At 58.0% G+C, this 25,395-nt stretch overlaps 9 protein-coding genes across 9 annotated transcripts; 6 read left to right on the top strand and 3 right to left on the bottom strand.

The window, feature by feature from the left end:
* Positions 1–992: 992 nt before the first annotated feature.
* GGTG_12919 (hypothetical protein) lies at positions 993–2,470 on the bottom strand. The gene has a single exon (XM_009230821.1). The coding sequence runs from the start codon at positions 2,381–2,383 to the stop codon at positions 1,283–1,285; it is 1,101 nt and encodes a 366-aa protein (XP_009229085.1). The 5' UTR covers positions 2,384–2,470; the 3' UTR covers positions 993–1,282.
* A 12-nt stretch (positions 2,471–2,482) lies between these two features.
* GGTG_12918 (GET1) lies at positions 2,483–3,517 on the top strand. Its single transcript, XM_009230820.1, has 3 exons — positions 2,483–2,763; positions 2,838–3,024; positions 3,092–3,517. Exons 1-3 carry the CDS (start codon positions 2,677–2,679, stop codon positions 3,454–3,456), a joined length of 639 nt encoding a protein of 212 aa, XP_009229084.1. The 5' UTR covers positions 2,483–2,676; the 3' UTR covers positions 3,457–3,517.
* Positions 3,518–4,063: 546 nt separating this feature from the next.
* Positions 4,064–5,468, top strand: GGTG_12917 (hypothetical protein). Its single transcript, XM_009230819.1, has 2 exons — positions 4,064–4,225; positions 4,304–5,468. The coding sequence occupies exons 1-2, from the start codon at positions 4,203–4,205 to the stop codon at positions 5,352–5,354; spliced, it is 1,074 nt and encodes a 357-aa protein (XP_009229083.1). The 5' UTR covers positions 4,064–4,202; the 3' UTR covers positions 5,355–5,468.
* Positions 5,469–5,801: 333 nt separating this feature from the next.
* GGTG_12916 (hypothetical protein) lies at positions 5,802–6,712 on the top strand (the record flags this gene model as incomplete). Its single annotated transcript, XM_009230818.1, has 3 exons — positions 5,802–5,816; positions 5,873–6,553; positions 6,629–6,712. The coding sequence occupies 3 exons, from the start codon at positions 5,802–5,804 to the stop codon at positions 6,710–6,712; spliced, it is 780 nt and encodes a 259-aa protein (XP_009229082.1).
* A 1,263-nt stretch (positions 6,713–7,975) lies between these two features.
* GGTG_12915 (MKI67 FHA domain-interacting nucleolar phosphoprotein) lies at positions 7,976–9,935 on the top strand. The gene is made up of 4 exons (XM_009230817.1): positions 7,976–8,287; positions 8,371–8,442; positions 8,509–8,963; positions 9,033–9,935. Exons 1-4 carry the CDS (start codon positions 8,254–8,256, stop codon positions 9,639–9,641), a joined length of 1,170 nt encoding a protein of 389 aa, XP_009229081.1. The 5' UTR covers positions 7,976–8,253; the 3' UTR covers positions 9,642–9,935.
* A 553-nt stretch (positions 9,936–10,488) lies between these two features.
* GGTG_12914 (hypothetical protein) lies at positions 10,489–13,702 on the top strand. The gene is made up of 4 exons (XM_009230816.1): positions 10,489–10,944; positions 11,177–11,295; positions 11,392–12,575; positions 12,650–13,702. The coding sequence occupies exons 1-4, from the start codon at positions 10,890–10,892 to the stop codon at positions 13,053–13,055; spliced, it is 1,764 nt and encodes a 587-aa protein (XP_009229080.1). The 5' UTR covers positions 10,489–10,889; the 3' UTR covers positions 13,056–13,702.
* A 110-nt stretch (positions 13,703–13,812) lies between these two features.
* Positions 13,813–19,606, bottom strand: GGTG_12913 (hypothetical protein). Its single transcript, XM_009230815.1, has 5 exons — positions 19,192–19,606; positions 18,129–19,092; positions 17,407–18,067; positions 15,963–17,334; positions 13,813–15,868 (listed from the first exon to the last, which is right to left on the bottom strand). The coding sequence occupies exons 1-5, from the start codon at positions 19,529–19,531 to the stop codon at positions 13,920–13,922; spliced, it is 5,286 nt and encodes a 1,761-aa protein (XP_009229079.1). The 5' UTR covers positions 19,532–19,606; the 3' UTR covers positions 13,813–13,919.
* A 704-nt stretch (positions 19,607–20,310) lies between these two features.
* On the top strand, positions 20,311–22,839 carry GGTG_12912 (hypothetical protein; the record flags this gene model as incomplete). The annotated part of the gene is made up of 2 exons (XM_009230814.1): positions 20,311–21,044; positions 21,147–22,839. 2 exons carry the CDS (start codon positions 20,311–20,313, stop codon positions 22,837–22,839), a joined length of 2,427 nt encoding a protein of 808 aa, XP_009229078.1.
* Positions 22,776–24,885, bottom strand: GGTG_12911 (Na(+)/H(+) antiporter). The gene is made up of 4 exons (XM_009230813.1): positions 24,664–24,885; positions 23,400–24,589; positions 23,025–23,334; positions 22,776–22,946 (listed from the first exon to the last, which is right to left on the bottom strand). The coding sequence occupies exons 1-3, from the start codon at positions 24,779–24,781 to the stop codon at positions 23,239–23,241; spliced, it is 1,404 nt and encodes a 467-aa protein (XP_009229077.1). The 5' UTR covers positions 24,782–24,885; the 3' UTR covers positions 22,776–22,946; positions 23,025–23,238.
* Positions 24,886–25,395: the final 510 nt, after the last annotated feature.

The following is a 25,395-nucleotide window of genomic DNA, read 5'->3' as shown; positions in this document are numbered from 1 at the left end:
GGTCACATTCGACGCGGCCAGCAGGGGCTGAATCAGGCGCGTGTGGCTAGCTGCGGCCAATGGCAGCGCAGAGACGCTGGGTGCTTGAATTGAATGCATGTAGCCATTAGCCATTACATGCAGCTCACTTCGCTTGTCCTCGTCTCGCCTCCCCCCCACGTCCCAAGCCTATTTTGCTGCTGGTGCTTCAGTCAAGGTCCAAGCTACGGACGGCGAAGGTGAGAGCCAGCCTTTCCGAATCCAAGGTTGTTCTTATTACAATTAGCACGCCGGCTTGACGACATTGGAGTTGGGAGCTGGAATTTATCTGCCGCTTTTCCGGGCAGCAACCAGGGAGCGACCGAAAGGGGATTCTTTTGCATCAATCTGAGCAGACTTGGCCGAAATTAGAAGGTCGCATCCTGTCTCAAACTTGAGCACCACCCACCACGCTCCCAAAGCGCTGTGCCGCTGCGGCCTTGTCTCCCAGACGATGTGGCGGGACCCGTGGTTCGACCTTCTGACACGAGGAGGATTGCCGGCGGCTCCGCGGGTGCTATTTCCATTGATGCTGCGTCTCTTCTTGGCCGGGCAAGCCAACACCAACAGCCCGTCTGCTTACGCCCCCAAATACCGCTCGTGAGGTTGCAACGCGTGCTTTTGGTTGCATTCATGCAGACGACCAACATCAACCTGCAGCTCGTTCGAGCCGGTCTTTCCTATTAGCCGGAAATCAGCTGCGTGCCGACGCTTCTCGGAACGGTCTGGCCATCCAGGAAATGACCACCTGGAGCAGATGCATCATGGCTTGTTTGTGCTTGGCTTTGGTGAAACGACGGTCTGGATGTGCCATCCACACACAAGCCGGGCGGGATACTGGCCCGGCCGCAAGTGGCATGAACAACGGCCCGCCAGTTATTTTAGCACATATCAAAGGATGCAGGACGGCCCGTTGGTTGGCAATCACCAACCGTCCGTCCCAGGCTCTGGTAAAATAGATCAGAATACCCCATACGCCAAGTCGCACCGCTACTGTCATTTTACATATCACATACTAGAGACTGTTATTGCGGGGCTAAGAGACTAACAGCCACATCACATTTGCTCACCCTCGCGAAACAAGGCTGATTGCAATGTTGCCGAGGGTCGTGTTGGTATCCGGATGTACTATTCAGCGTTGCCTCGTTTCACCCAGACAGACATGCTGACATCCGTTGACTGTTTCCCATGCCACTATTGCGGATTCCATTGATCAACAAGTCGCCGCATTGCCAATCATGAGATACAGAACAAGACCCAGGTATCATGAGACTGAGATGGCGGCGACATCACAAGCCCCAAAATCGCGGGTCCAGTCCTCCGCCCGACGAAGAGTCTCCAGCCCGGGGGAATCGTGTGGCAAAGAGGCCCTTAGGCGCTCGTACACACTGCGGCCATGGGGCAATAGGCCTACAGCGGCCGCGGTGCGCAAGAAGGTCCAGACGGACTGGTTGGTCCACCGCAGTGAGACGGCCAGCTCGGCCGCCTCGGCGACAACGGCCGCGGCACGGCTTGTTCCCGGTCCTTCCTGGACCCACGTGGCTGCTGGAGGCCAAAGCAAGAACCACAAGAACGACCAGCCGGACACGTCCGTGTGGTGGCTAAAAGCCCACCGTTTTGTGCTGTCGAGTATCTTCTCGAGTGCTCCATTATAACAATCCACGCCACCCTCTCTGGGATTTGATGATCGTGATACAAGCGGTGCGACCAGGAACCTGGCATGACACCAGGCGTAGTAATTCCGCGGATGCCTCTCCGCCGAGACCATGACCACGTGCTGTAGCGCGTCGTGTACATCCGCAGCGGCAACCGACCACTCGGTGCACCTCTGCACCAACCAGCGCCGGTGGCTCCACAGCGTCGGCGACTTGGTGTGTCGGTGCAACCGGCTCGTGAGCAGCGAGTCCACCAGCCTGAACTCGGCCCGGACCGCGTCTGCGAGAGCGCCGCTGCCGTTGGTGGCGGCCCGCCGGACCAGGGCCCGCTTGCGCGTGTTGGCAGCCGTCAGGTGCTCTGGGTCCATAAGTAGCTGGACGGCCGTGACAGCAAGGATATCTGCATCGTTGGTGGCAGTATGTTGCTGCTGCTGCCACGCTATTGCCCGCATGCGCGCAACGATAAAGGCCCGGACCAGGGACAGTTTGGGCACTGCGATGGCGTTGCCGTCCTGGAGGACATGGCACCCTGCGGGAGTTGGATGACTCCGCCCCAGGAGCTCGATCTCAACGAGGCCATCGTCGGTTCCTGTTCCCGTTTGGCATTGCTGGGTAAGGGCACCAGAGATAGCCACAAAAGCCGCAAGGGCCTCGGCCTTGTCGCTGGACTCAAGGGATGCGGCTACATCTTTGTCCAGAGCCCTCGACATATTCTCCCAGTCTCCACGCTCGACTGATGCTTGTTTTGAGGGTGGTGGAAGTGTCGTTGGTGCCCGAATTGTGGCGGCTCAGTGACGTGATCTCGACCAGGGGTCCAAGCTCAGGCGAGGCCAGCCAGTCACGGAAAAACACCTTGCAAACTGCCCCTCACCTCACAAACCGCACAGCGTGACAGGTCCAACGACCACCTTTCCGCAAGCCAGCCCCAAGCTCCGAAAAGGGCGCGACGATTACCGAATCAACCACCAGCTTTGGTATCGCGGCCACCGAACGGACGCTCAAGATGCCCTCATTAATGGTCGTCATCCTCGCCCTCGAGGTGGCGGTCGAGCTGATCAACAACATCGGAGCGGCGGCCATCAACAGCGCGGTATGCGCAAACCCCCAGCGTTGCCTTCGGAAGTGCACCAGGCCAGCTCTAACAAGGAGGATACAAAAACGCAGATCTGGGCCATAATCAACGCCCTCCCCACAAAGCTCTCGACCGAGTTCGCCGAGCAGCGCAAGCTCCAGGCCGATTACCTCGAGGTCCGCAAGGACCTTGCCGCGACCAGCAGCCAGGACGAGTTTGCGAAATGGGCAAAGCTGCGCCGGCAGCACGACAGGCTGTATGAGCAGCTGGAGAAGAAGAGTGAGTCTGCCCAGGGCTCCTCGAGGAAGGACAGCCGTCACCTAACCTCGGAAAACGCCTCCTACAGAATCGACTCTCGACAGCACAAAGACCAACTTCGACAGATACATCACGGCCGCGAGGTGGATTGGCACCCGGGGCCTCCAGTACTTCCTGCCCTTCTGGTTCGCGACGACGCCCATGTTCTGGCTGCCCTTCGGCTGGTTCCCCTACTACGCCGAGTGGCTCATCTCGTTCCCGCGCGCCCCGATGGGCAGCGTCAGCATCGCGTCGTGGCAGCTGGCCTGCACGGGCGTCATGATACTGTTCAGGGACGCCATCACGGCCCTCGTGGCCTGGGCCCGGACTCCGGAGACGCCCCCGCAGAAAAAGAAGCAGGTCCAGGCTGTGCCGGCGTCTTCAAAGGCGAGGGAGAGCAAGAAGGAACTCTAGTAGCAACATGTCTACGGAGGTAGCCGATAGTAAATAGACTGAAATGCAAACCAATTCGAGGCTTTTGTTTGTCTCTCAACCTTTGACGCAAAGTAAATCATGGCCCGAAGGACTGACGCTCTGCAACACTCGTGAGATGACTCTTGGCAGAGTACTTGGGCTCATTCTAGGCAAACATATTGACTGTGGCGACCATTGTGCAAGAGGTCGCCAAAGCTTCGATAGTGCCGGGCTGGTAGTGAGGCTAAAGTTGCAAGTCGGCTCGCCGGCCGGAGATGCGGCCATCGAGCATCACTGCAAACCGAAGCTTTCCACGTGTATAAACACACCCTACGGAGTTAATAGGGTGCGCGCAGTCGCTTGACAACGTCGCGCGTGGTCGCTTGAGCAGGACGAGCTGGTGGTGAAGTTTTGGTTTAGAGCACGAGTGGGCAAGTGCTCTGCGTGAAAATTTATATTGCCCACACAAGTCACAGCGCCCCACAGCGGGTACCTGGCGGCAGGCGACCCGATAAGCTCCCTTATCAGACGATAGCCCCCTGCATTTACAGGGGTTCACTCACAGCTCTGACCTCGCTGGAATGCCCTTTGCTGTCCTCAGGGGTGAAGAGGACATCTCGACGTCGCAGCTTGCAAAGATCAAAATCTTTGTTCTAGTTTCCGACCAAAGCCCGCACCCTTGGGTGCAAAGAACCTTCACTTGATTTGCGCCATCTAGGCAACACCCGCACATCTCTCTCGCAGCCATGTCGATATTATCCTGGGGGACGTAAGTTGCATCACCCCTTGGACTCTGAACCCCGCCAATTCTAGCGCAACAACCACTAACTTCACGTCTCTGTGACAGTATCAAGTCCTTAATAATAGTCTTCGGACCCTTCTTCCTGCCCAAGATAATAAGCTTCTACCGCCGCGTGCGCCACGCGCCCACCCAGCCCGGCCGCCAGCCCATCCGCCCCCTGCCGCCTGCCGCCTCCCGCGCCCTCGTGCTACTAGCCGCCGTGTCGATAGCCTTCCTCGTCAAGTCGCTCCCGCTCCCGGGCCTCGCGCCCGAGAATGTCTTCGTCGCCACCGACTCGCGCCTGCAGATCCCGACCGACGTGCTCTTCAACCGCCTCGCCTCGCTGCGGCCCGACGGCGCCCTGACGGCCCGCGACGAGTCGCTGCGCGCCCGCTTCGTCAACCTCGAGTCGCGCCTCCTCTACCTCGCCTACGGCCCCGCCGCGCTCGCCGACTGCGCCTTTTGCAGCTCCGACGAGCCGAGCAGCTACCTCTGCTACGCTCTCGTCGACGTTGCGGCCGCGCACCTGCTCAACGTCGCGCTGCTCGCGCTCGCCACCTCGCGCGGCCTCGCCGGCCGCGACGGCCGCCCCTGGCGCGGCAAGGCCATCCTCGCCTCGGTCGTCCTCGCTGCCCTCGACGCCTACCTGCTCACGTCGCACGACTACCAGGCCAACGCGCGCGCCCTGCGCCTGGCCGACCTCGACTTCTTCCACTGGCGCACGCGGGCGTACCGCTACGCCTCCTTCGCGCTGCTGGACGCGGGGTTCGCGGCGGCCTTGTTCCTGTCGGCCACGCGCCGCGCCTTTGCGTCGCCGCGCCCGCTGGCCGAGCGCGTCGACTCCATCAACAAGAACCTGGCGGCGGGCGTGCGCAGCAGGCTGGGCGCGGCCGCAATCGTCAAGAACGCGGTGAGCAGGGACGCGGAGCTGATGCGGCGGGCGCAGGCGTACTGGGCGCACGAGATCGCCGTCATGGGCGGGGCGCTCGAGGACAGGGAGGTGGTGGAGGGCATCAAGGACGCCATGGAGAGCAGGATCGACATGAAGGCCATCTCGGCCGACGCTGAGAAGTATGCAAAGGCCATGCTGGAGTCTGTGGGCGGAGACGAGGAGTAGGGAAATTGGGCATCCTATGTTATTTACTTACCACTCGAAAGAAAAACATTAATAGTCGATGGCTAAAATATCCAGAAATGGAGACTTGGGAGTGAAGGCGTGAGCCCTGGATGAATTTTTTGGGTGAAGCTATAACATGTGAACAAGTTGATGCTCTCCATTTCGTATACAGCCGACAGGGTGAACAAAGATAGATGCTGTCTCTATCGTCAGTGGCCAGAACTTTCTCCTGACCCCGAGCATCTCAATGTGCCGATCAGATTTAGAGCGTATTGTGGGACAGCGAAGGCTCTGATTACTTATGGGGTTTACAGATAGTGCCGCGGGAAGATTTGATAGGGGCGGCCGCCGAGTACCGCGATCTCCGTGAGGCGCTCGACAGCTTTTCCCGAGTCCTCTCACACGTTTGTGCCGCGACGACAGCTTCCTATGGTAAGCCTCGCACATATGCTGATGTTCCTGGTTTGCGTCGAATCTATGTCATTGCGACATATAAACAGCACTCACAGGCCTCGTAGAGCCTGCTGACTCTCGAGCGCGACGTCGAGCTGGCCGTTCACGAATGTGGCGACCTGATCAAGGCCGCGCTGGACAAGCTTATCAACCGGTACGGTGACTGCTTGGGCAAGGGAGAATCCGGCAACAAACTCAAGGACGCATACAAGAAGATTGAGTTCACATTGCGGGAGAAGGATGACTTGATCGGTCTGAGGAGGAAGCTCTCCGAGACTACGGCCAGGATCTCACTCTTGTCCGTTCTCGCCGCTACGCATCTGGCTGGGGCGGGCACGGCGGAGATACTTGCCCGTATTGATTGTGCTCGAAAGTCTGCATCATCAGAGCAAGATCGGACCAATGAGCGGATCGAATGGCTTGTGCTAACCGGCGCGGGCGCGGCGGCGACACTACAACGCATCGAGCGTGCTCAGCAGGAGATCTCTGTCAGGCAAGGCCAGGCTCACGAACAGGCCCAAGCTCTCGTCATGTCCTCTCAGGTAGTCGCATGCTTGGCGCTTGGGATCATCGTGTTGCCCCTGAGGCAGCTGGCCCAGGGCGTGACCAACATTCCGGCCTCGCTCTTTGGGTGGATAACCCTGGACAGTCTGAGGCTCGACTCGACAAGGGGTCTTCCGGTGCATACAGAAGATGCTATGGGGAATCCAGTCGACCTCCAGCTCCACTGGCTGCATGACTGGCGGGTAAGGGGGAGCCCTTGAAGGCCACATCCGTATTTGTTGTACAAGTATAGACTAACCCACTATTGACACAAACAGAATTTTGATTATATGTTATGTAGGCGGTTTGAAGAGCTGAGACTGGCGGGTATCGAAAAGCCCAAAAACGGCAGATTGCGCTAGAAGACGACTGCTCCGGTAAGGATCTGTCTCGATCGCGGCCGCTGAAAGCATGGCTCCGTCGGGGCATGAAGGTCAATATGAGCATCATCTTCCGAGCGATAAAGCAAGACCTCACTGGAAGCCGGTGTCCCAGATCCCACAGGACGGTCGTTGCAAGAGAAGGCAAGTCTGTTCGGTGGTGAGTACCTACCCTGATTTCTTATTTTCACCCCTATAATATACACAGCGCACATCTAACGCCCGTCGTGGCGAGACCAACCACTGCGGGATGTGGCTCAAGGTTTCGGAACGACAGTGGCAATTATTCGATTACAGGACGAACTTCGAGGGGGGCCATAAGGGTAAAGCAAGCACCCAAAAGGGGAACGATCAGAACAGCCCGGTCCACAACCGCACGATAAAGGCCCAAAAGCGCCGTGCGGTCGACAAATGCGAGCCAGCAGACTTTAAACGCATCCGTCTCCTAAAAGAAGTGGACTGGTCCGGAAAGTGGATCGATCCGGTCCAGCTGGGGTGTCTTGACTGTTGGGGGAGCGTGCCTCCGAGCAACAAGGCTTTCGTTCGGCATCGACGCCACCATGAGAAACACTCGGTGTTCAACTATCGTGCTGGTGCGGTAGGATTATTTCACGTAACGATAATTACCATCGGCACATGAAGAGTTACCTTGGGAGTCCTGTTAAGTGGGTAATGCAGTGCGGGTGTTGCGGCGAGCAAACCAACCAGGTATCGGAGCACCAAGCTCATGTCAGGACTTGTGGTGATGGGAGAATGGGAAGGCCGGCAAAGTGAAGGAAGGGTGGTGATTATAGCAGGTGAAATGCTGAGACGGGATTTTTGTAAACAGGGAACTAACTGCCTGAGAAATCACGTTTCCGCTGAATATGCTGTGAGAGAGCAGGGCAAACAGAGGAGTTTATCAAAGGAGACATGCATACAGGAGATTTATAACTTTGGGGGAGCGCCGCGAGGTTGGAGACCCCGCAAGCCTGAGTGGAGGGCATCAGAATTTGGCGATAACACCCGGTTTATAAGACTATGAGCCGGCCTGATCAACGCACCGAACACCCTGTTTGCGTCCACAGAGTTGGTGAAAGACTCTGGAAGCCCGAGCAGAAACGTTATCAGGGTGAAGAAGGCACTTCAAGAACGAATTGATGGCCTTAGAAGTGATGTTCCGGGATCCACTATGGACCCCCCAAAAAGCCCCAAGTAGGCTACCTATTTTCTGCCCAAAATTTCCATGCATAGATCGTCTCTGAAGTAGCAGGTGCTTTCTGCACTTGGGTTTGCATTAAAAACGAAGTTCATCAAATGTCATTGTTCGTGAGGTCCCTGGAAACAGCGGGGACTGACGGGGAACTGAAGCTTGAAGGTGCGACTTCACCGCCTAAAAAAACGTGGGCTGGACCCCGGCGGCAGAATTCGTGATTTTTTCTCCCTTGGGTCCAGTCGCGCGATTCGGCGCAGCTCTTGTGCCATTGACACTGGACAAGATCCAAGATTCTGCTCGCCAACATCCTACTGTAATCCAATAAACCATGACCGCAGAGGTCCCCAAGGGAAAGGGCAGAGGTATGTTGGCTCCGTGTTGGATTTCTGGGATTGGACCCTTTTGCGCGTCGCCGCGGTCCACGACTAACGATTTGTCGACGCAGCTCTCCGAGCGAAGCCCATGGTGGAAGAGGAAGTCGCGGCCGTCGCGTCGCCCCAGCACACCAAGAGGAAAGGTAGAGACACCTCTACAGTCTATGTTGACAAACCCATCTTGCTTACACCTCTCCCGATTGAAATAGCTGCCGAGGATGCGTCTCCAATAGCGTCCAAGAAGGCGAAGCCCGCCAAGGCGGCGCCAGCGGAGAAGAAGGCCAAGGAGAAGAAGGAGGCCGCCCCGGCCGTTCCGGAGGAGGACGCGCCTTCCAAGTCAAAGACGAGGAAGTCTGCCAAGAAGGCGCAAAAAGAGGATCCCGTCGAGGAGCCTGTGGAGGAGCCCGCCGCCGCCGATACCGATGAGGGGGTCGACGAGGAAGACGACGAGGAGGACCAAGCGCTTGTGCAGACGCTGGGGTTCAGCGACGATGACGATGACGGCCAGGAGGAGTCGACTTTCAAAGAGGGCGGTGACGTCGGGGTCATACCCAAGGTGTCCAACAAGACCAAGAAGAGCATCGAGGCCTCGGCGGGCGACGGGCCGAGGGTCATATACATTGGCCACATCCCTTACGGTTTCTTCGAGCATGAGATCAGACAGGTTCGTTTCTTTTCGCTCTTGCCTCTGTTCGAACCGGCTTTTGGCTGACACAACCTGAACCCCATGCAGTATCTTACCCAGTTTGGCACCATTACCAACCTCCGCGTGTCGCGAAACAAGAAGACGGGCGCCAGCAAGGGCTACGCCTTTGTGGAGTTCTCCGATGCCAGCACAGCGGCCATCGTGGCCAAGACCATGGACGCGTACCTCCTCTTCGGCCGCATCCTCAAGGTCAAGCTGGTGCCCAAGGAGAGCCAACACGAGAGCCTGTTCAAGGGCGCCAACCGGCGGTTCAAGAAGGTCCCCTGGACCAAGATGGCCGGCAAGGAACTAGAAAAGCCCAAGGGCGAGGCAACCTGGGAGAACAAGGTCAGCCGCGAGTCTAGGAGACGGTCGGGCAGACTTGAGAAGCTTAAGGCCTCGATGGGGTACGAGTTCGAGGCACCGGCACTCAAGTCGGCGTCGGCCGCTGTTGCGGATGCTAAGAAGGCGCCGGCGCTGGAAGACAAGGAGGAGCCCAAAGCCATTGAGGCACCCCCGGTTGTGGACGAGTCGCCCGCGGCCGCTGAGCCCGAGGCGGAGGCTGAGGCTGAGAAGACCAACGGCGCTTCTACGAAGAAGGCCAAGGCGCCGGCCAAGGGAAAGAAGGGAGCCAAGGGCAAGAAGGTCAAGTCATGAGGGAGCGGTGAATACGTGTAAAGCCTGTGTTTCTACCGTAGGGTCACAGGTTATGTTATGGATCATATAATGATGAATGAAGGAGGTCCTTCAGACCCGCATCAGAGCATGGCATGTATATAAAGTGTGTGCACATAGCGAATCTGACACGCCAAAAGCAAGCCTCTGGGAGACTTGGGCAAAAAGAGCCAGGATTATTAAAGTGCGAGACAATTCGTCTGCTTCAGGCCTGTTGTGAATAGAGCCATTGGGTCCGGACCAGAAATGCATCTGCCGAGGCCTATTCTAGACGGGATGTCTGTGAGCCTGAAGGGTAAAATATGTGAGGAGAAAGGAAGAAAAAATGGTCGAAGCGAATGGCCCACCCGAAGCCGTGATGAAATGCTAGCTGGCTGGGGAGTGGGTCGGATCACCTGACTTGACTGGGTCAATTCAGCCTCAGCCTGGCTGCTGCCCCGCCTTGAGCTGTCATGGCGAGAAACACCACGGCTGAGGAAAATACGAGGTTTCTTTCGAGTGTTTTCATATCTAGGATGGCGCATGTCTGAGTAAAGGGAGGCCCCGGGACTCAGTGATAGCCCTATTATTGGCCCAATCAATGTTAGATGGCAGGTTGTTTGGCTTGGTTTGGTGACTGAAAGACCCAAGGCCTTGGGAAGGTTCGAAACATCTAGACGCCTGCATCTTCTTGGCGAGGTGCCCTGGTTATTCGAATGACTTTCCGACTCGGGTAATTATATCGATAGATGATAATTACACATACGGAACTTTAACACAGCCTAGGATTATCTAAAATGCCCCTTTTCTAATGAGCAGCTGACCATTTCCAAAACTCCATTCCAGGACCCAAGGAAGGGGTTTTGATGTGTCAAGCTGTACCTAATCACAGCACTTGTAGCGCTCGACGGCGCATCCAGTTGGCAGCCCCCGCTGTGCCGCTTACGTGTGGAAGCAACATTGACTGAACTCTTGCCTGTTTCAACTTTCAACCCAGCACAGACTGCGTCCAAGCCTCGGCGGCCCTGCGTTTCTGCCAACCGCCCTTGCTGCGAGTCTGGGCCACCAAACGCGGGCCTAAATCCGCGAGCGACTGCACCAGCGAGGGACCTGCAGACGACATCCCTTCTCTGCGCTCGCTGCTCTTGCGCCCTCATACCTGCCGCTCTGCCCTCCTCCCACCGGAGTCTGCAGCCTACGTGCCACAGCCAATGCCAATGCCAATGCCGCTCGTTCCATCATCCATTGACCATGTCTTCCGCCGCCGCGACCAACGACCCGACCCAGCAATCCACAGCCTCTCAAGGTCCGTCGCTCCGCCCCCTCGCTCCTCTCTCTTTGTCGCTGCGAAACGAAGTGGTCGCGTAGAGCCGCGTCTACGACGACGACATGGCCCACCACCAGAGCCATTGTCCAGTAGCTTGTCGAGCTGCTGCCCGTCTGTCCTGCAGCAGGGGCGCGGTGGACTCGGGCACAGCCGACACGTGGCAGACCCCTGGGGATCTGACTGACTGACCCTGTCGGAGCACACCCTACAGCCTCCAGGAAGAAAGGCAACAAAAAGAAGAAGACCAGCAAACCGCGGCCGGTGGATCCCAGCCAGCAAGATGACCGGCGCATTAACGAGGATCTATCTGACGACGACGCCCCGGCATTGGTAACGAAGCCCCCTCAGGCCTGCCTTGCCCCGCCCCACCGCAGCCGAGTTAGCTGAGTTGTGTTCTAACCATGAGTGGTCTGTCCTGCTCCGCAGAAATCGCCAGTTCCAGCCCCAGCCCCGGACGAGGACGCCGATGAACCGTCGTCACAACCAGAGGCCCCAGCAAAGCGAGACGGGGGCGCGAACGGCCACGCGCAGGCGGGGGGTTCCGCCAACGGTCACAAGAAGCCACAAGCACCACCGCAGCCAGCAAATAGCAAGGCCCAACCGCCACAACCACCGACCCCGACCCCGACCACGACGGCCGACGGCGCCGGCGACGCGGGCGCCAAGTTCGACGCCATGACACAGGAGCGGGATGCCCTCCGGGCCGAGGTGGAGCAGCTGCGGCAGGAGCTCGAGAAGATACGGGAGTCACACTCCACCGAGACGTCGCAGCTGCGGTCCGAGCTTGAGGAGTCGGAGGCGGCGCGGGACCGGGCCGAGGACCAGTATCAGAACCTGCTGGGCCGCGTCGAGAAGATTAAGACCACCCTGGGCGACCGCCTGAAACGCGACAAGGAGGAGCTGGCCGAGGCCAAGGACCGGGTGGAAGAGCTCGAGTCGCAGTCGGACGCCCTCGCCCGGCGGGCCGAGGAGGCCGAGGCCGAGGCAGAGCGGCTGCGGGAGGAGGCGCAGGACCAGGGGCGCGAGCTGGCGTCGCTGCGCAGCCGCAGCAACCTGTCGCAGCAGAACTGGCTCAAGGAGAAGGACGACATGGCGCGGCAGCTGGCCAGCTACAAGGCCGAGCTGGACCGGACCAGCAGCGCCATGGGCGAGTGGGAGGTGATCGCCATGGAGCAGAAGTCGGTGCGCGACAGCCTGGGCGACAAGGCGGCCGAGCTCGAGGCCGAGTGCGACAGCCTGCGCGAGGAGCGCGACCGTGCCGCCGAGGAGCGCGACTCGCAGACCCACATCATCGACCAGCTGCAGCGCGCCCTCGCCGAGCTGCAGGAGGCGCGCCGCCGCGAGCTGCGCGAGGTGGTCGAGGCCTCGGAGAGCCAGCTCGAGGATGCCAAGAAGGCGGCGCGCGAGGCCCAGGCCAACGCCACCGCCGCCATCGCCGAGCGCGCGCGCCTGGCCGGCGAGCTCGAGCGGACCGCGCCCTTTGAGAAGGAGGTCAAGGAGAAGAACCTGCTGATAGGGAAGCTGCGGCACGAGGCCATTGTGCTCAACGACCACCTGACCAAGGCGCTCAAGTACATCAAGAAGAACAAGCCGGAGGAGAACGTCGACAGGTTGGTGGTTCGCTTTTCTGCTGCCCCATATCTGACCCCAAAGTCAACTAACATCGCCCCTTTCACCGCCCCAGGCAAGTCGTCACGAACCTGTTCCTGCAGTTCCTCTCCCTCGACCGGTCGGACCCCAAGAAATTCCAGGTCCTCCAGGTCATCGCCGGCATGCTCAACTGGTCCGAGGAGCAGAAGGAGCAGGCCGGGCTGGCGCGGCCGGGCACGTCCAGCAGCAGCCTGCGGCTGCCCGCGTCGCCCTTCTACCGGACCCCGAGCACGCCCTCGCTCAACACCGAGTTCTTCGCCGAGCCGGCGTCGGGCCAGAACTCAAAGGAGAGCCTGGCCGACCTCTGGGCCGGCTTCCTCGAGCGTAGCGTCGAGGAGGCGGCCGTCTCGGGCGCCATAGCCGGCATGTCCTCCCGGAAGGGCAGCATGTCCAGCAACGCCACGGGAACGACGAGACCCGACACGAGGGGAGGGGTCTGACGGGGATTGTGAGGATCGAGGCTGGGATAGGCCCACGAGACAACACGTTGGTTTACGAAGGATGATGGCCAGCCGAGCGCTGTTCGCCCACCATGTTTTTTCTCCTCCTTTGGGCGTTCTTTTTTTTTTTTGCCTGGTGTGGGTGTTTCTTTTTACAATGTGGTATTCGTTTGATAAGATGGACGCAAGAACGGAATCCATGATTAGAGACAAGACAAAAGACCAAGGGAAGGCGAGTCCGTGTTCTAAATGTCCTCGAAAGATCTAGACTTATCTGCCTCGTACTTCATCTTTCTGTTTTTCGTTCTTTCTTTTTTGGACTTGCATATCTAGGTATATCATCCGGAGGGAACATTTTTTTTATATTTACTGCTTGGGCTTGGTGGTTGTCTCTGAGTGTGATTTTCTACCCATCCAACACACATAACAAGCCAATGTCATCTTTGGGCTCGTTTATACTGGACAGAACAGGCTCGAAAGTTCGATATGATCCAACAGGGGCAGCAGACAAACGCTTGCGTGAAGTGCACTTAGTTAAAGGACAGCAAAGGCTGAAGTGTTGGATACGGGCATAGAGACCATACAGCGAGCAAATGGCTACCTAGGTACCTCCCTCCGGCATGGACCTACCAGGTCGAACTTTCCTCCCAAATGTGTACGGGATTTCACCCGCCCATGGCCACTATACCATCCCCTCACCTATGCTCTCCATATCTATGGGTTGGGGGGGAGAAGGGGGGCAGGAGGGGGGGAGGGGGGGGAGGGGGGAGGGGAGAGGGCGGGGTCTGAACCGGGAAACTGCTCTGCCATGGATTCGTTTGCTTGGCTCGTACTGCCCGTTCTGGGGCTTTCGTTGTTGGATGGCTAGGAGCGTTCGCTCTCGGCCCTGTCCGAGTCGCTGCCTACGGTCCCGCCAGTACTAGATGGCCCAGAGGGGTGTGGCTCAACGTCTCGCACGTGTTGCTCCCACTCGACCCACGGTGGACGCGGGCGTGTTAGAACGGTCCTCTTCTTCAGCAGCAGCCGGGCGATGTCGGGGCGGACCGCCCCCGACACGGCGAGGCGGAAGGCGCTGTCGCCAGAGCCGCTGCGCGCGCTAGCGTCGGCGCCGCTGTCCAGCAGCAGCCGAACAATACCAATGTGGCCATTTTTCGCAGCCGCTTGAAGCGCGCTCCCGTATCTTCCCCCTTGCGCGTCAACGTTGGCGCGGCTGTCCAGCAGCAATTGGACAATCTCCTTATAGCCTTCAGATGCGGCCGCTTGGAGCGCGTACCCGTACACGCCCCCCCACGCGTTAACGTTAGCACCGCTATCCAGCAGCAATTGGACAATTTCCTTATGGCCTTGGGATACGGCCGCTTGGAGCGCGCTCCCGTGCACGCCCCCCTGCACGTCAACATCCGCCCCATCTCCCATCAGGCACTCTGCGCCTTGCTTGAACCCAAAGAAGCACGCGTAATAGAGCGCTGACCCTTGAGCAATGCGCGGGCGTGTTGCATGCCAGCTGTAGTCCCCCTCATAGATGCGGCGCCAAAGCTGAAAGGTCCTTTGGTCTTGTAGGAACATGGCAGCTTCTCGAACAGCGTCCTCTGGCATTTCGGCTTTTGCGGCGGTCAACATCCAGGCATCGGCTGCGTGGCGCGAGAAGGGAAATGCGGTCTCAATATCAGCGCAATCCCCGTCGATGTCTGCCAAGTACGCCAGGCACGTCCTGGTCATAGATATGTAGGAGGTCGTGGCGCTGAACCTGTCCTGTTCAAAAAGACCCTCCTTATTGAACGTGGTGTGGTTGATGGTGAGAATTTTAGGGTCCCTGTGCCCCGCGGATATCGGAGTATTCGGACTGGTGAACCACAGCATCTCAGGGCACTGTTTGATGATGTCAGCTTTGCCTATCGGCCTTCGTTTAGGGTTGAAGCCTCGGGGCTCGGTTTCGACCCGTGTAGCCATGATGTCCGTCGCTTCTGGCAGTGATATTTCTCGGCCGGAATGTAAGACAAACTGTAGAAGGCGTGTGGCTTCTTCGCTGAGCAAAGGCTCTTCGATCTGCGGGTTGCGTGTGCCGTCGGGGACAGCTGGCATTAAACCTGCACGCATGTCGGTTTCGGATGTCCTCCCGTCGTCCAGCGAGATGCAATTTTCCTCGCCGAACAAGGACGGTATGAGATCAAGTTCGAGTACTGGCTCGCTGGTGAGGATCAACCGGGCGAGCCCTCGTTTAAAGATATTCTCGATCCAGTTGACGATCACCCAGACCAGTGTCGACTCGTTCACGTTTTCGAGGAATATCGAAGTGTTGGGTTGTACTGCCAGTAAGGTGTTTACAATGTCTGAAAGTGTCCCGGTCGTAGGCTGGTCCGTGCCGTCATTGTGTGCTTTGAACGACCGAGCGATATGACCTTTGGCGTGCAGGCCTATGCCTTGAGTGTGCGCCTGAACGACGAACGCCCGCAGCATGTCATCCAGTGTCTTCCTTTGTTCGTCGCGCTTGTCGAAATAGAAATGGAGACTCGGGTGATCGACCTGTTCACGAAGACTGTCGATAATGGATGTGCCCAGAAACTTGCTGTCAGACTCGGGGAGCACACGGAGCCACAGATATTTATGTTGGCGTGCCCCGGATTTCCATTCTTGGAGGACCGAATTATTCGATAATAGGAGGTCGGTTCCAGGGTGGCGGATCCTCTTTGCGCGATCCACATTTCCCAACGGGCCTGTCGGAGATAGCCAGTCCATGATGGCATTGGTGTAATCTTCGAGAGGCTGCTGTTCTGACAGTAGGGCTTGCTGCGTTTCGTGCGCTTTCCCGTGGGCTGTGTTTGGCCGTCATTAGCGAGTGTAAAACTAGAAAAGGCAGTGTGACGGCGTGGGGACGGAGATATCGGTGCTTGAAGCCTGCCCACGTACCTTGACTTGGAGTCTCGATAAGCCGCGTTTCCGCTTCGACCAGGGCAGGAGAGATGTGTCTCAAAAGACCCTTCGCATAAGCTGCCGCCATCATAGCTGCGAAGCCTTGCCAGCTCCTATTTCCGTGAGAGTCCGAGTAGTCGCAGATGCCGCGGACGGCCAAGCAAGGGAATTGATCTATTAGATCGGCTGCTTTCGTCTCAAAGCATACCACGTGATGCCGTGCCGCCAGCTCATCACGGATACGAGAGTTCTTCATGGGTTGCTCGGAGCTGGCCATCCGCCCGAGGTGGATCGCGGGATCGTCGTCATCTACATCCCGCTCCTGCCGACTGACGAGGTGTTGCGGATCGGCGGCGCAAACACTACCACAGCTGGCTGCATGCTCAATCTCGGGCCGGAAAAGCGTGTCGGTATTGGCAGATGGGCGGGAGTACAGGTCCCCCTGCATATAGTTCAGGGCTTGCTCGATTTGCAGTGCAAGCTGACGGCCGGGTCGTAGGTACTCCCCAGCCAGACTTGCCACTGCGGTCCTAAGAACCCTTGGTGGCGTGAAGTGCTGACTTTTAGTGCCTCTTCCCAGGTCGTATTGGAAAACCGAATCACCAACAACGACATCACCAAGTCGTATATCGCGGCTGGGACGCGGTGCGCCACCTGCAATGCCGATAGAGAGCCCGATGCGGACATTGGGAAATGCCTGCAACATATTCTTGGCCACCGAGGCTGTCGAGACTGGCCCATACTCGGTAGGCCGGGACGCTATCACAACATTGTGCTGTCCAATTCTGCCTAGGGCGTACGAATTGGGATCTTCTCGGCTTAGGCGTTCGATGAAGTGGTGTTCAACTTCAAGAAATGACCTGGCGGCGATGAATTCCAACCGCAGTTTGGTGATCCAGCCAACGGCGTACGAAGCGGCGTTGGGAGTCTCGGGCGTAACGTCTTCTGCCTTCGTCGGTGGGACAGGGCTCGGGGTTGCCTTTATCAGCTGCTCGATGCTGCCCCTCAAGGCATCCGCCTCTCGTTTGCCAACCAGTTTCCGAAGTTTCCTCAGCGCAATCAAGACCTCCTTGGACTCGATCATGGTCTCTGGAGCTATGGGGCCGCCAGACTGGCGCTTGAGGAAAGCCTGTATAACGGGGTCGCTTCGCCATTCCCCCGTTTCTGGTGGACTCGCGTATTCGACAAGCATCTCATAGGGCCAGTATGGACTTCTTGGGCCTATTTGTTCCTCTTCCCGCTGGCTTTGAGGCGTATATTCAGCGTCATGATTGCGTCGGAACGCATCAATCTCGAAGTCGATCTCGCGGAGAACAATATCTGATGGTGGGTTGGCGAGGTATGCGAGGAGGTCCGTCTCTTCAAGATCCTGGGTGATAGACACCGTTGTTGTTAACACTTTCTGACTGTCTGATATATAGGGAAGGTGAGCGGTGCTTACGGGACCACCAAACTTAGCTCGCCCATATTTGGACGACTTCGGGATGTCCTGTTGTTCTAATGCTCTTGTCCACTCTGACCGCGCCCTCTCCTCTTCTTCTTCTTGCGTTGTCGGAAACATGTCCATTTCCTCGCTGGTGTGTGGCTGGCTGGTATCTGGACCTTCCTGCTCTTTCTCTTCCGAATCCTCTGCAACAGTAGGTCGGGTGGATCCTTGGGAAGCGTTTGAAGAAAGCCTTTCGTAATGAGGGTTTTCTGGGTCGTACTTCTCTTCCTTAGGAAGAGATGTCAAAGCCAGTGCCCTCAGATGGTGGGCAATGTGACTCTCTGAGCAGCCAGCTCCTGACATGTCTGCAGAATCTGGCATTTCGCCACATAAGGGGCAGGACGGGAAGAGATGCTCCGGTGTCCATGTGCTGGAATCGGCAAGCACATCTAGATCCCCAGTAGCGCGTCGGGGGTGGTCTTGTTGGATGTGTTGGATGTATTCCTCTCTTGTGTCAAAGTCCCGTTTCCCATGGGACTTGGTGATACACCGCCAGCGTTGCGCGTGCTTGCGCATGTGGCTGATCCAGGTATTGCTGTGGGTGTATAGCTCCTCTGGGCTTTCGCAGCCTTTGAAGAGACAGACGTATGCGTCGAGGTCACTTGTTACATGTGATCTGCATGTTAATCGTTAGCCTGAGATGCCATCTTCCTCATTGCAAAAATGATGTAACCTACTCCCATTTCCTCACATCGGTAAGATATTCGTGGTTGAGTGCGTGGAAGCATATGGGACACGTGAACTCTGCCACTGCATCCACGCACCCCTGGAAGTCAGATTTCATGTCTTTGTCTAGCTTCTGAACAGCGGCGACAAACCCGGAGGCCTGTGAGATGGGCAGCTCCTCATGGTCCCTAGATTTTCCCTCGGTGGAAAATATGCGCGGGATGTCTTTCACAAACACTTGCCATCTCGCCTGTTTCTTTTTCTGATACTTCTTGTCAATGCCGCCGTGGCGTAATGGGCGCTGGGGAAACTCGAGGGCATTGCCTTCTTTGTTGTAGCTTAGAGGTATTGTGCGGGTTCCCGAGATGGAGGATGGGGATGAAGCTTTCTTGTACCGGTCCTGGTGCAGGGTAGTTACACTGCCACCCGCAGACGTCGCCCTGGAGGTCAAAAGGTTTGGCGCGACCGGCGGATGATCAGCCACAGGAATAATCTCTGTGGACCGGGGCGTGACGAGCGGTGACTGGACAGGCTCCTTGGCCACATGAATGTCGACCTGGGGCGGTTGGATCATCTTGGCAGTTGCGATTGGCTTTTTTGAGCCATAGCGCTCTTTCCGATACATAACTCGCTTCTGACGGAGAAACATTGTGGAGGCGAGCCGCTGGGTGAGCTCCTCTGCGGCAGCCTTCTCGGCGGGGTCCTGGATATCCGCTGCGAACTGGCTGCGAATGTGCCAGACAAACCGTTGCCGGAGCAGTGGCTCCACGTCGTTGCCTTCGCCGTCTAGAATGCGGAATTTCCTGGCGGCCTTGATATTTTGGGATTCACGACTTGCTTTGCGGATGACGTTGGACAGCCTGAATAGCATGCTGATTTCCCCAGCCATATCTCGTAACGGACGCTCGAGAGTCTTCAATCTCGGGCTGTCACTTTCTGGACCGTGTTTGGGCTGGCTCTGCAACAACATCGAATCTGCTCATGGTCAGCATGATGAATGGTCAATCTTGTCTAGTGTTGAAGCGACAAGATGGTCGATATTGACGGCAGATATGTAGAAACGGGACCACATGCAGGTTTCAAGATGCTCTGCCAATCCTTCCAGCACGCTGAGAACTGTGTCCCGGACTTCAGGCGTTTCCCTAAGGCGGTGATCCATAGACGCCCGCGCCCCAGCGAAAACGCCCATCATGTTGGTCCATATTGTAAATCGGGTAAGCTGGTCCTCGAGCAGCGACTTTTGCAGAACGTTGAGGGGGCCGCCCAAGTCGTAGCACTTCTGGAACAGGTCGAAGCACTGCTTTCCGGCCTTGGCAATCGTCGGCGGCTCGCTGGAAGAGCCTGCGTCTGGAGGGTCGGCCATGTTTGCCTTGGCGATGGAGGTGGGGTGGGATGGAGGAGGAAGAGATGGCATTGAGGTGATTCTCTACAGACTGTCAATGCCCAGCAATCCCCTCCCATCTGCCACTCATCTACCCCTCCACAGGCAAATCATTCTTGTGCACGGGGTGGGCAGGCACAACCGACTGGAAATGGTCAGGCGACCAATCAAGATGCAGCCAACACAGCGCCTCATCAGCTCGGCGGATCAATTGATCCCCTCCCCCGCCCGTTGCTCTCTCTACTTGTGTGCGCCAGGAAGCTGACCATGCCTTGCTGCGGCTGGCGTCCAACATATTCTCTTCCTCGACCGCCACATCCTCTTTCCAAGCAGACTAGAAACACTGGCCAGCCTTAGTCTTGCGCTCCGGCATGGCAGACTGCAATAGAATTGCCTTGCTAAGGCAGTGCGAGACCACTTTCAAGGACATCTGGAACTTCCTCAACAAGTTTCTCAAACAGAGCCCCCAAAACGACACAGCAGACCACCGAAGATTGCGTAGATTTTATCGCCAACTGACACCCTGCTGTACGCTCGTCTTGAACTTGGCGTCTCCATCTGACATGGCCCTCGTTGGCACATTTTTGAACCGCCTTGGGTCCGTCGTCTCGGTATCCTGGACCACAAAAAGGGGGGCGCCCGAAGCGGCATACCAGGAACATTTAGGGCTCTTCGGACTCGTCAAGCAATGGAAAGATAGCGGAAGCTTGAGCGGCAGCGATGTCGTGAGAGTAGACTTCGTCAAGAAGTGCCTGAATGGGGGGTCACCTCTCGAGCAAAGCCAAGAAGACGACTTCTTCGAAGATTTCAACATGTGGTACGATGAGGTCGCAAAAAGTTGCTCCACACATCCGTCAGACCGCGGGATGCAGACCTACGAGGTCTCACGCAAGACAAAAAGCTCACCATCTCTCGATGTGTGGGAAGCTGCCAACTCGGTCCTGCTGGCTCTACAGAAGCTGGGCTGCTGCACTTCTCACTCACATTGCCACAACCCGCCGGATCTGTGGCCGAAGCTATGTGTGGCCACGCACCGCAAACTTTCAGCCGCCCCCGACTCGCGTGGAGTGACGGTGGATGCCTTCGACATCCTCATCGACGTCGGAGACGCAAAGGCCCAGGAGGCGCACATCCAGACATCCAGGCACCTAGCACCAGCACCCAAGGCTGTCGGGTTACCCACAATCGTTATTGCCCCCTTTGGGACTGCGAAAGCCGCTGTGAAACAGAGATCCATGGTAATCGACAAAATCTGCCGAGAATCAATGCTGCCGAAGCCCCTAAGGCGCCTCGACCTGGAATTGTCATGGACGAATGACGAGTTCAGGATAAAGAAGCTTAGAGGCCAGGACAAGAAGTTGAATATAGACGGGCAGAGGTCGTCAATATCTCTGGACTTCCTCCTCAGAACGGCAAACGAAAGGTCGCTCACGATCCAGAACAGGCGCATCCTCGCCGTTCTTCTGGGATATGCAGTCCTCAACCTGCACCGCACCCAATGGCTCCAAAACTCATTCACCTCCTCCAATGTGTTGCTTTTCCCCGCGTCGGTATCCGAAGCCTCAACAGTCTCTAAATATCATCTCAGCCCTTTCATTGCGACACAACTTCGAAGCCCTATCTCCACAGCGATTGGCTATCTTGATAGCCCGGACGACAGCCGGGCTAACACGGGTCTCTCTGGCGCAACAATCGATCCAGGCGACGCTGAGGCCGACCCAGATGACTCCGACTTTGACCCGGATGACTCTGAGATCGACCCTGATGACGTCGTGGACCATAGCATGCCCATCCTCATCACGTTCGCCGCCATGTTGATGGAGGTGTACTTGGGGGAGCCGTTCGAACTACTGGCCGAGAAGTACAACTTGGGAAAAGGGGAAACCTCGGATCATGAATTTGTAAAAAGGCTGTTTGACATGCTCAGGGTTGAGAAGAGGATCCCTGATCACGAGAGGATTGTCGACAGCCTAGAAGCATGCCTGAGCCTGGTGGAATGGGTGAGCGACGACGCCCAAGAGCTACCAGACAAGACACTGAGGGACTTGCTATACAAAAAGGTGGTTCAGCCGCTGGAAGACGACCTTTGCCGCGCGAACAACAAGATGAGCATTGACGACATTGACACCTGCAAGGAATTCATCACCTTCATCCCACGGCAACCCGCTCAGATGACCCAGTACACACAGCGCAACCAATCGTGTGACCCAAGGAGTCCCCTGGCGTCCCCAGTAGCCTCTACAGACGGACATCCCACAATCACAACGCCGCCGCCACGGCCGGCAGATCGGAGTGGCTTCTCACTGGCCATCATCTGCGCCCTGACACGAGAGGCTGATGCCGTCGAGCTGCTCTTTGACGAGTTCTACGACGATCGATACGGAAAAGCTGACAGCGACGAGTACCAGTACACTACCGGCCGCATCGGCGTCTACTCTGTCGTCCTTGTCGTCCTCCCCCGCATGGGCCCCGTCCCCTCGTCCCAGGTCGCCAACGGCCTCCGTGCCAGCTTCCCAAACGTCAAGCTCGCCCTAATAGTCGGTATCTGCGGCGGGCTGCCCAAGATCGGCAAGGAGGATGCCTTCCTAGGGGACGTGGTGATAAGCACAAGCATTTTCAGCCACGACTTTGGGCGTATATACAGCGGCGGCATGGTCTCCAAGACCTCGATAGAGGATAGCCTGAGCCGGGCCAGCAACCACGTCCGGGGGCTTTTTACATTTTTCAACCGCCAGCGCATGCTCCACGAAGTTGAGGGAAGCGCAAGAAAGAATCTTGAGCGCCTGAAGAGTAATGCGCAGGCCTGGTACGGGTGCGGAGCCAAATATAAACGCCCCCGGGACGCCACCGACCGCATCTTTGAGACCAGCTATGAGCACCGGCACCGCGGCGACGGCGCCCTCAACCAGTGCGCCGCGTGCGCCGCCGGCCCCACCAGCTTCTGCGAGCAGGCGTCGGAGAAAACATGCGTCGAGCTCGGCTGCGACATCAGCCAGGAGCTGCCCAGGACGAGCCGCATATCCCAGCGCCCGCCCGAGCTCGTGCCCAAGATCTTCTTTGGGAAGGTGGCGTCGGGCAACGCCGTCATGAAGTCGGGCCAGCTCCGGGACGAGTTCGCCGACAAGCACGACGTTATCGCCTTTGAGATGGAGGGTGCGGGGGCGTGGGAGCAGCTCCCCTGCATCGTTGTCAAGGGCATCTGCGACTACGCCGACAGCCACAAGAACAAGGTGTGGCAGGACTTTGCCGCGGCCACGGCGGCGGCCGTGGCAGTTGCTATGATCGACAAGTATCAACTGCCCGACAGCGCTATGAAGAGTACGGCAGCGAAATGGTACTGAAGTTGGGTTGGGTTTTTATTCGGGTCTGTGAACACGTCCAGCATGGAGTGCCACTCAGTAATGTCGGAGCTTGAGGGTGGTGCCTTGCCGGGGGTACAAGCTACAATCTACTTGGCTTTTTAGCGAGCGTCTTGGGTTAAGTGAATTGGCGCGGGGGAAAACGTAGGGAACACGGGATAACTGACATATGGTGACGCCTTGAATGATGTACTTCCAGCCAGGCGTTCAGGTCTAATGCATTTCACTGATTTCCATAGGAGTAGGGGAGGTGGCGATATATGTAATAGGCTGTGAAATAACAAGAAAATTCTGCATCCTGAGTAAAAAATGTGGAAACCGGGAACGTCTCAAGTCGCCTTTACCACATGATACGTGCCAAATACTCTATGGACACTGATATCACGGAGGCAAAGCGATAGCGCCAGGGCGAGGGACTGCTGTCGCCCAAACGCAGGAACCCAGTTTGGCCGCGGGGATACTCAGCCCATGCACAACCTTTGGCGGTAAGTATTAGCTGAGAACCATCGATGGAACGGCACGAGAGAGGTTGATGGACTTACCACGCTGCATATTACCAAAAACCATATGACGACCGTCATGACTTCCCCAAGCTGCTTGGCGTCTGGCCGTTGTGCGTCGCCAACAGTGACGGTCTGCAGAAACTCCAGCCCGACATAGAGATAAAAGATGGCCGACACCCCAATCGGCCCAAAGTGCCCAACGAAAAGCGCCTGCCGTCCATCTTCGATCTGGGGAATACGTCGATACAGGCCCAAGATGGCAGGGAGCCGCCTAAACAGCAGCACCAGCACCCCCAGCGCCGCCAGGCGGCCCGGGCCGACCACCTCGCCGGACCAGAAGCTGGCCCACGGGCACGCGGCGCCCAGCCACATGAAGACGGCGACGTTGAGGAGCATGTCGACCGTGGGCTGGATCGGGTCGTCGGCCGTCTTGAGCCGGAACCAGTCGTCCCACGTGAAGGCGTTGCCGGCCACGAAGCACGCCAGCACGTCGTCGCTGCCGGCCATGCCGCAGGTGCCGACGATAAAGAGCGCGAGCGGCACCGCAAACACCAGCAGGCTCTCCCGGTCCACGTGCCGCCGCCGCTCCGCCCACCGCAGGATGCGCCGGGCCGCCGAGCCCACGACCCAGCCGTAGCCAACGCTGAGGAGCACCACGTAGCCGCACGTGTGCCACAGGAACAGTCCCAGGGCCGTACCAGCCCCGCCTTCCGTGCTGCTGCCGCTTAACCCAACAGCGGCCTCGCCGACGCCGCCGGTGTACTTGATCAGATACAGCGCGAAAAACAGAAACGGATACCCCAACCCATCGTTCGCGCCCGACTCGGCCACGATCAGGTCCCGCAGCGCCGCGGGGACGTTCTCGTCCGCGAACCTGCCCTTGACGACGGCGCCCGCCAGGATGGGGTCCGTGGGCGCGACGCACGCGCCGATTGCGAGCGCGTGCAGGACGGGGAGGCGGCCCGGCACGGCGGCCCAGATGGCGGCGCTGCTGCACGCCCACGCGGCCAGCATGCCGGGCCCGAGCAGTAGCGAGAGCGGCCGCCACTGGGCGCGCAGGTACCGGCGCGGCAGCTGCACGCCCGCGATGACGAGCTGCACGCCCAGCACGAGCCGGCTGAGGGCGAGGGTCGCCGCGCCCAGGCGCTCGGGCGAACCGCCGGCGTAGTCGAGCGGGTCGAGGACGTGGACGACGTTGCTGAGGATGGCGCCGGCGAGGAGGGAGGTTACTGTGTGTGTGGTGGGGATGTTTGGTACTGGGTTCTGTGGGAGGGTGTTGATTTGCGTTGTGGGAGGTGCTTACCGGCTTCGGAAAGGTAATACTTCTCCTTTAGCAGCGACGAAAAGAGGCCGGAAAAAGTGATCCAGCCTCCCAGGACGCTGAGGATTATGTTGAAGTTGGTGATGGCCAGCAGCTCCATCTTGTCAGCAACGCGAGGAAATATTCAGAGCAATCACGGACGAGATGCAAAACGCTCAACAACAGGAAAAGGGGACGAGGCCTGTCGGGCAGATAAAGGGTTGAATGAGCCGCCCCTATCACCATTTTCAAGGATCCAGGCTGCTTGACAGGGTCATCTGCGCAATACAAAGCAGCGCCAATACGACCTAGAATTACATCAATGTATGCACGCTGATGGGCAAGCCCGAGTCATTTCCCGACGCTTTATCAACTGCCCACGTGCATATCAAAACTGCCATGCGTGAGAGCTAGCGGTCAAGTGCAGTGAGGGGCATCCCTGACACGTGGGCGGCGCTATCCGAGCCGCCCAAGCACGTCACGCACCCCCTTGCCTGACACCCCGCCAACAATTTCCCGGTCTTGACGACCGTCTCCCAAAAGCTCGAGAAGCCGGCCCCCCGGGTTGGTGCGGTATACAACAATAGAGCCCACCTCCTGCAGCAGCCGTCTGTAGAAGCCAGCGAGGCCCGAGGCCTCGGCGATATTCATCGCCGCCGAGGAGCCGTATACCTCGGCCGCGACCCGAAGCTCCGGCATCTTGAGGAACGCGGCACGCCGGACCAGGCTTGCCGC

This window comes from Gaeumannomyces tritici (genome assembly GCF_000145635.1).
Source record: "Gaeumannomyces tritici R3-111a-1 unplaced genomic scaffold supercont2.10, whole genome shotgun sequence".
Lineage (NCBI taxonomy): Eukaryota > Fungi > Ascomycota > Sordariomycetes > Magnaporthales > Magnaporthaceae > Gaeumannomyces > Gaeumannomyces tritici.
Note: the sequence above shows the minus strand (reverse complement) of the source record. Positions and strands in the feature narration are given on the sequence as shown.

Bases quoted from the DNA above. Each gene is read 5' to 3' on its own strand.
- GGTG_12919 (XM_009230821.1), bottom strand. From the start codon at position 2,383: ATGTCGAGGGCTCTGGACAAAGATGTAGCCGCATCCCTTGAGTCCAGC.
- GGTG_12918 (XM_009230820.1), top strand. From the start codon at position 2,677: ATGCCCTCATTAATGGTCGTCATCCTCGCCCTCGAGGTGGCGGTCGAG. The intron at 2,764-2,837 runs GTATGCGCAAAC...ACAAAAACGCAG, and splicing joins CGGCGGCCATCAACAGCGCG to ATCTGGGCCATAATCAACGC. The intron at 3,025-3,091 runs GTGAGTCTGCCC...CGCCTCCTACAG, and splicing joins TGAGCAGCTGGAGAAGAAGA to AATCGACTCTCGACAGCACA.
- GGTG_12917 (XM_009230819.1), top strand. From the start codon at position 4,203: ATGTCGATATTATCCTGGGGGAC. The intron at 4,226-4,303 runs GTAAGTTGCATC...TCTCTGTGACAG, and splicing joins TCGATATTATCCTGGGGGAC to TATCAAGTCCTTAATAATAG.
- GGTG_12915 (XM_009230817.1), top strand. From the start codon at position 8,254: ATGACCGCAGAGGTCCCCAAGGGAAAGGGCAGAG. The intron at 8,288-8,370 runs GTATGTTGGCTC...TTGTCGACGCAG, and splicing joins CCCCAAGGGAAAGGGCAGAG to CTCTCCGAGCGAAGCCCATG. The intron at 8,964-9,032 runs GTTCGTTTCTTT...AACCCCATGCAG, and splicing joins TCGAGCATGAGATCAGACAG to TATCTTACCCAGTTTGGCAC.
- GGTG_12914 (XM_009230816.1), top strand. From the start codon at position 10,890: ATGTCTTCCGCCGCCGCGACCAACGACCCGACCCAGCAATCCACAGCC. The intron at 10,945-11,176 runs GTCCGTCGCTCC...CACACCCTACAG, and splicing joins GCAATCCACAGCCTCTCAAG to CCTCCAGGAAGAAAGGCAAC. The intron at 12,576-12,649 runs GTTGGTGGTTCG...TCACCGCCCCAG, and splicing joins CCGGAGGAGAACGTCGACAG to GCAAGTCGTCACGAACCTGT.
- GGTG_12913 (XM_009230815.1), bottom strand. From the start codon at position 19,531: ATGCCATCTCTTCCTCCTCCATCCCACCCCACCTCCATCGCCAAGGCA. The intron at 19,093-19,191 runs GCATGTGGTCCC...GACCATGAGCAG, and splicing joins GGCAGAGCATCTTGAAACCT to ATTCGATGTTGTTGCAGAGC. The intron at 18,068-18,128 runs GTAGGTTACATC...ATTAACATGCAG, and splicing joins ACCGATGTGAGGAAATGGGA to ATCACATGTAACAAGTGACC.
- GGTG_12911 (XM_009230813.1), bottom strand. From the start codon at position 24,781: ATGGAGCTGCTGGCCATCACCAACTTCAACATAATCCTCAGCGTCCTG. The intron at 24,590-24,663 runs GTAAGCACCTCC...CCACACACACAG, and splicing joins GTATTACCTTTCCGAAGCCG to TAACCTCCCTCCTCGCCGGC. The intron at 23,335-23,399 runs GTAAGTCCATCA...TTACCGCCAAAG, and splicing joins TTTTGGTAATATGCAGCGTG to GTTGTGCATGGGCTGAGTAT.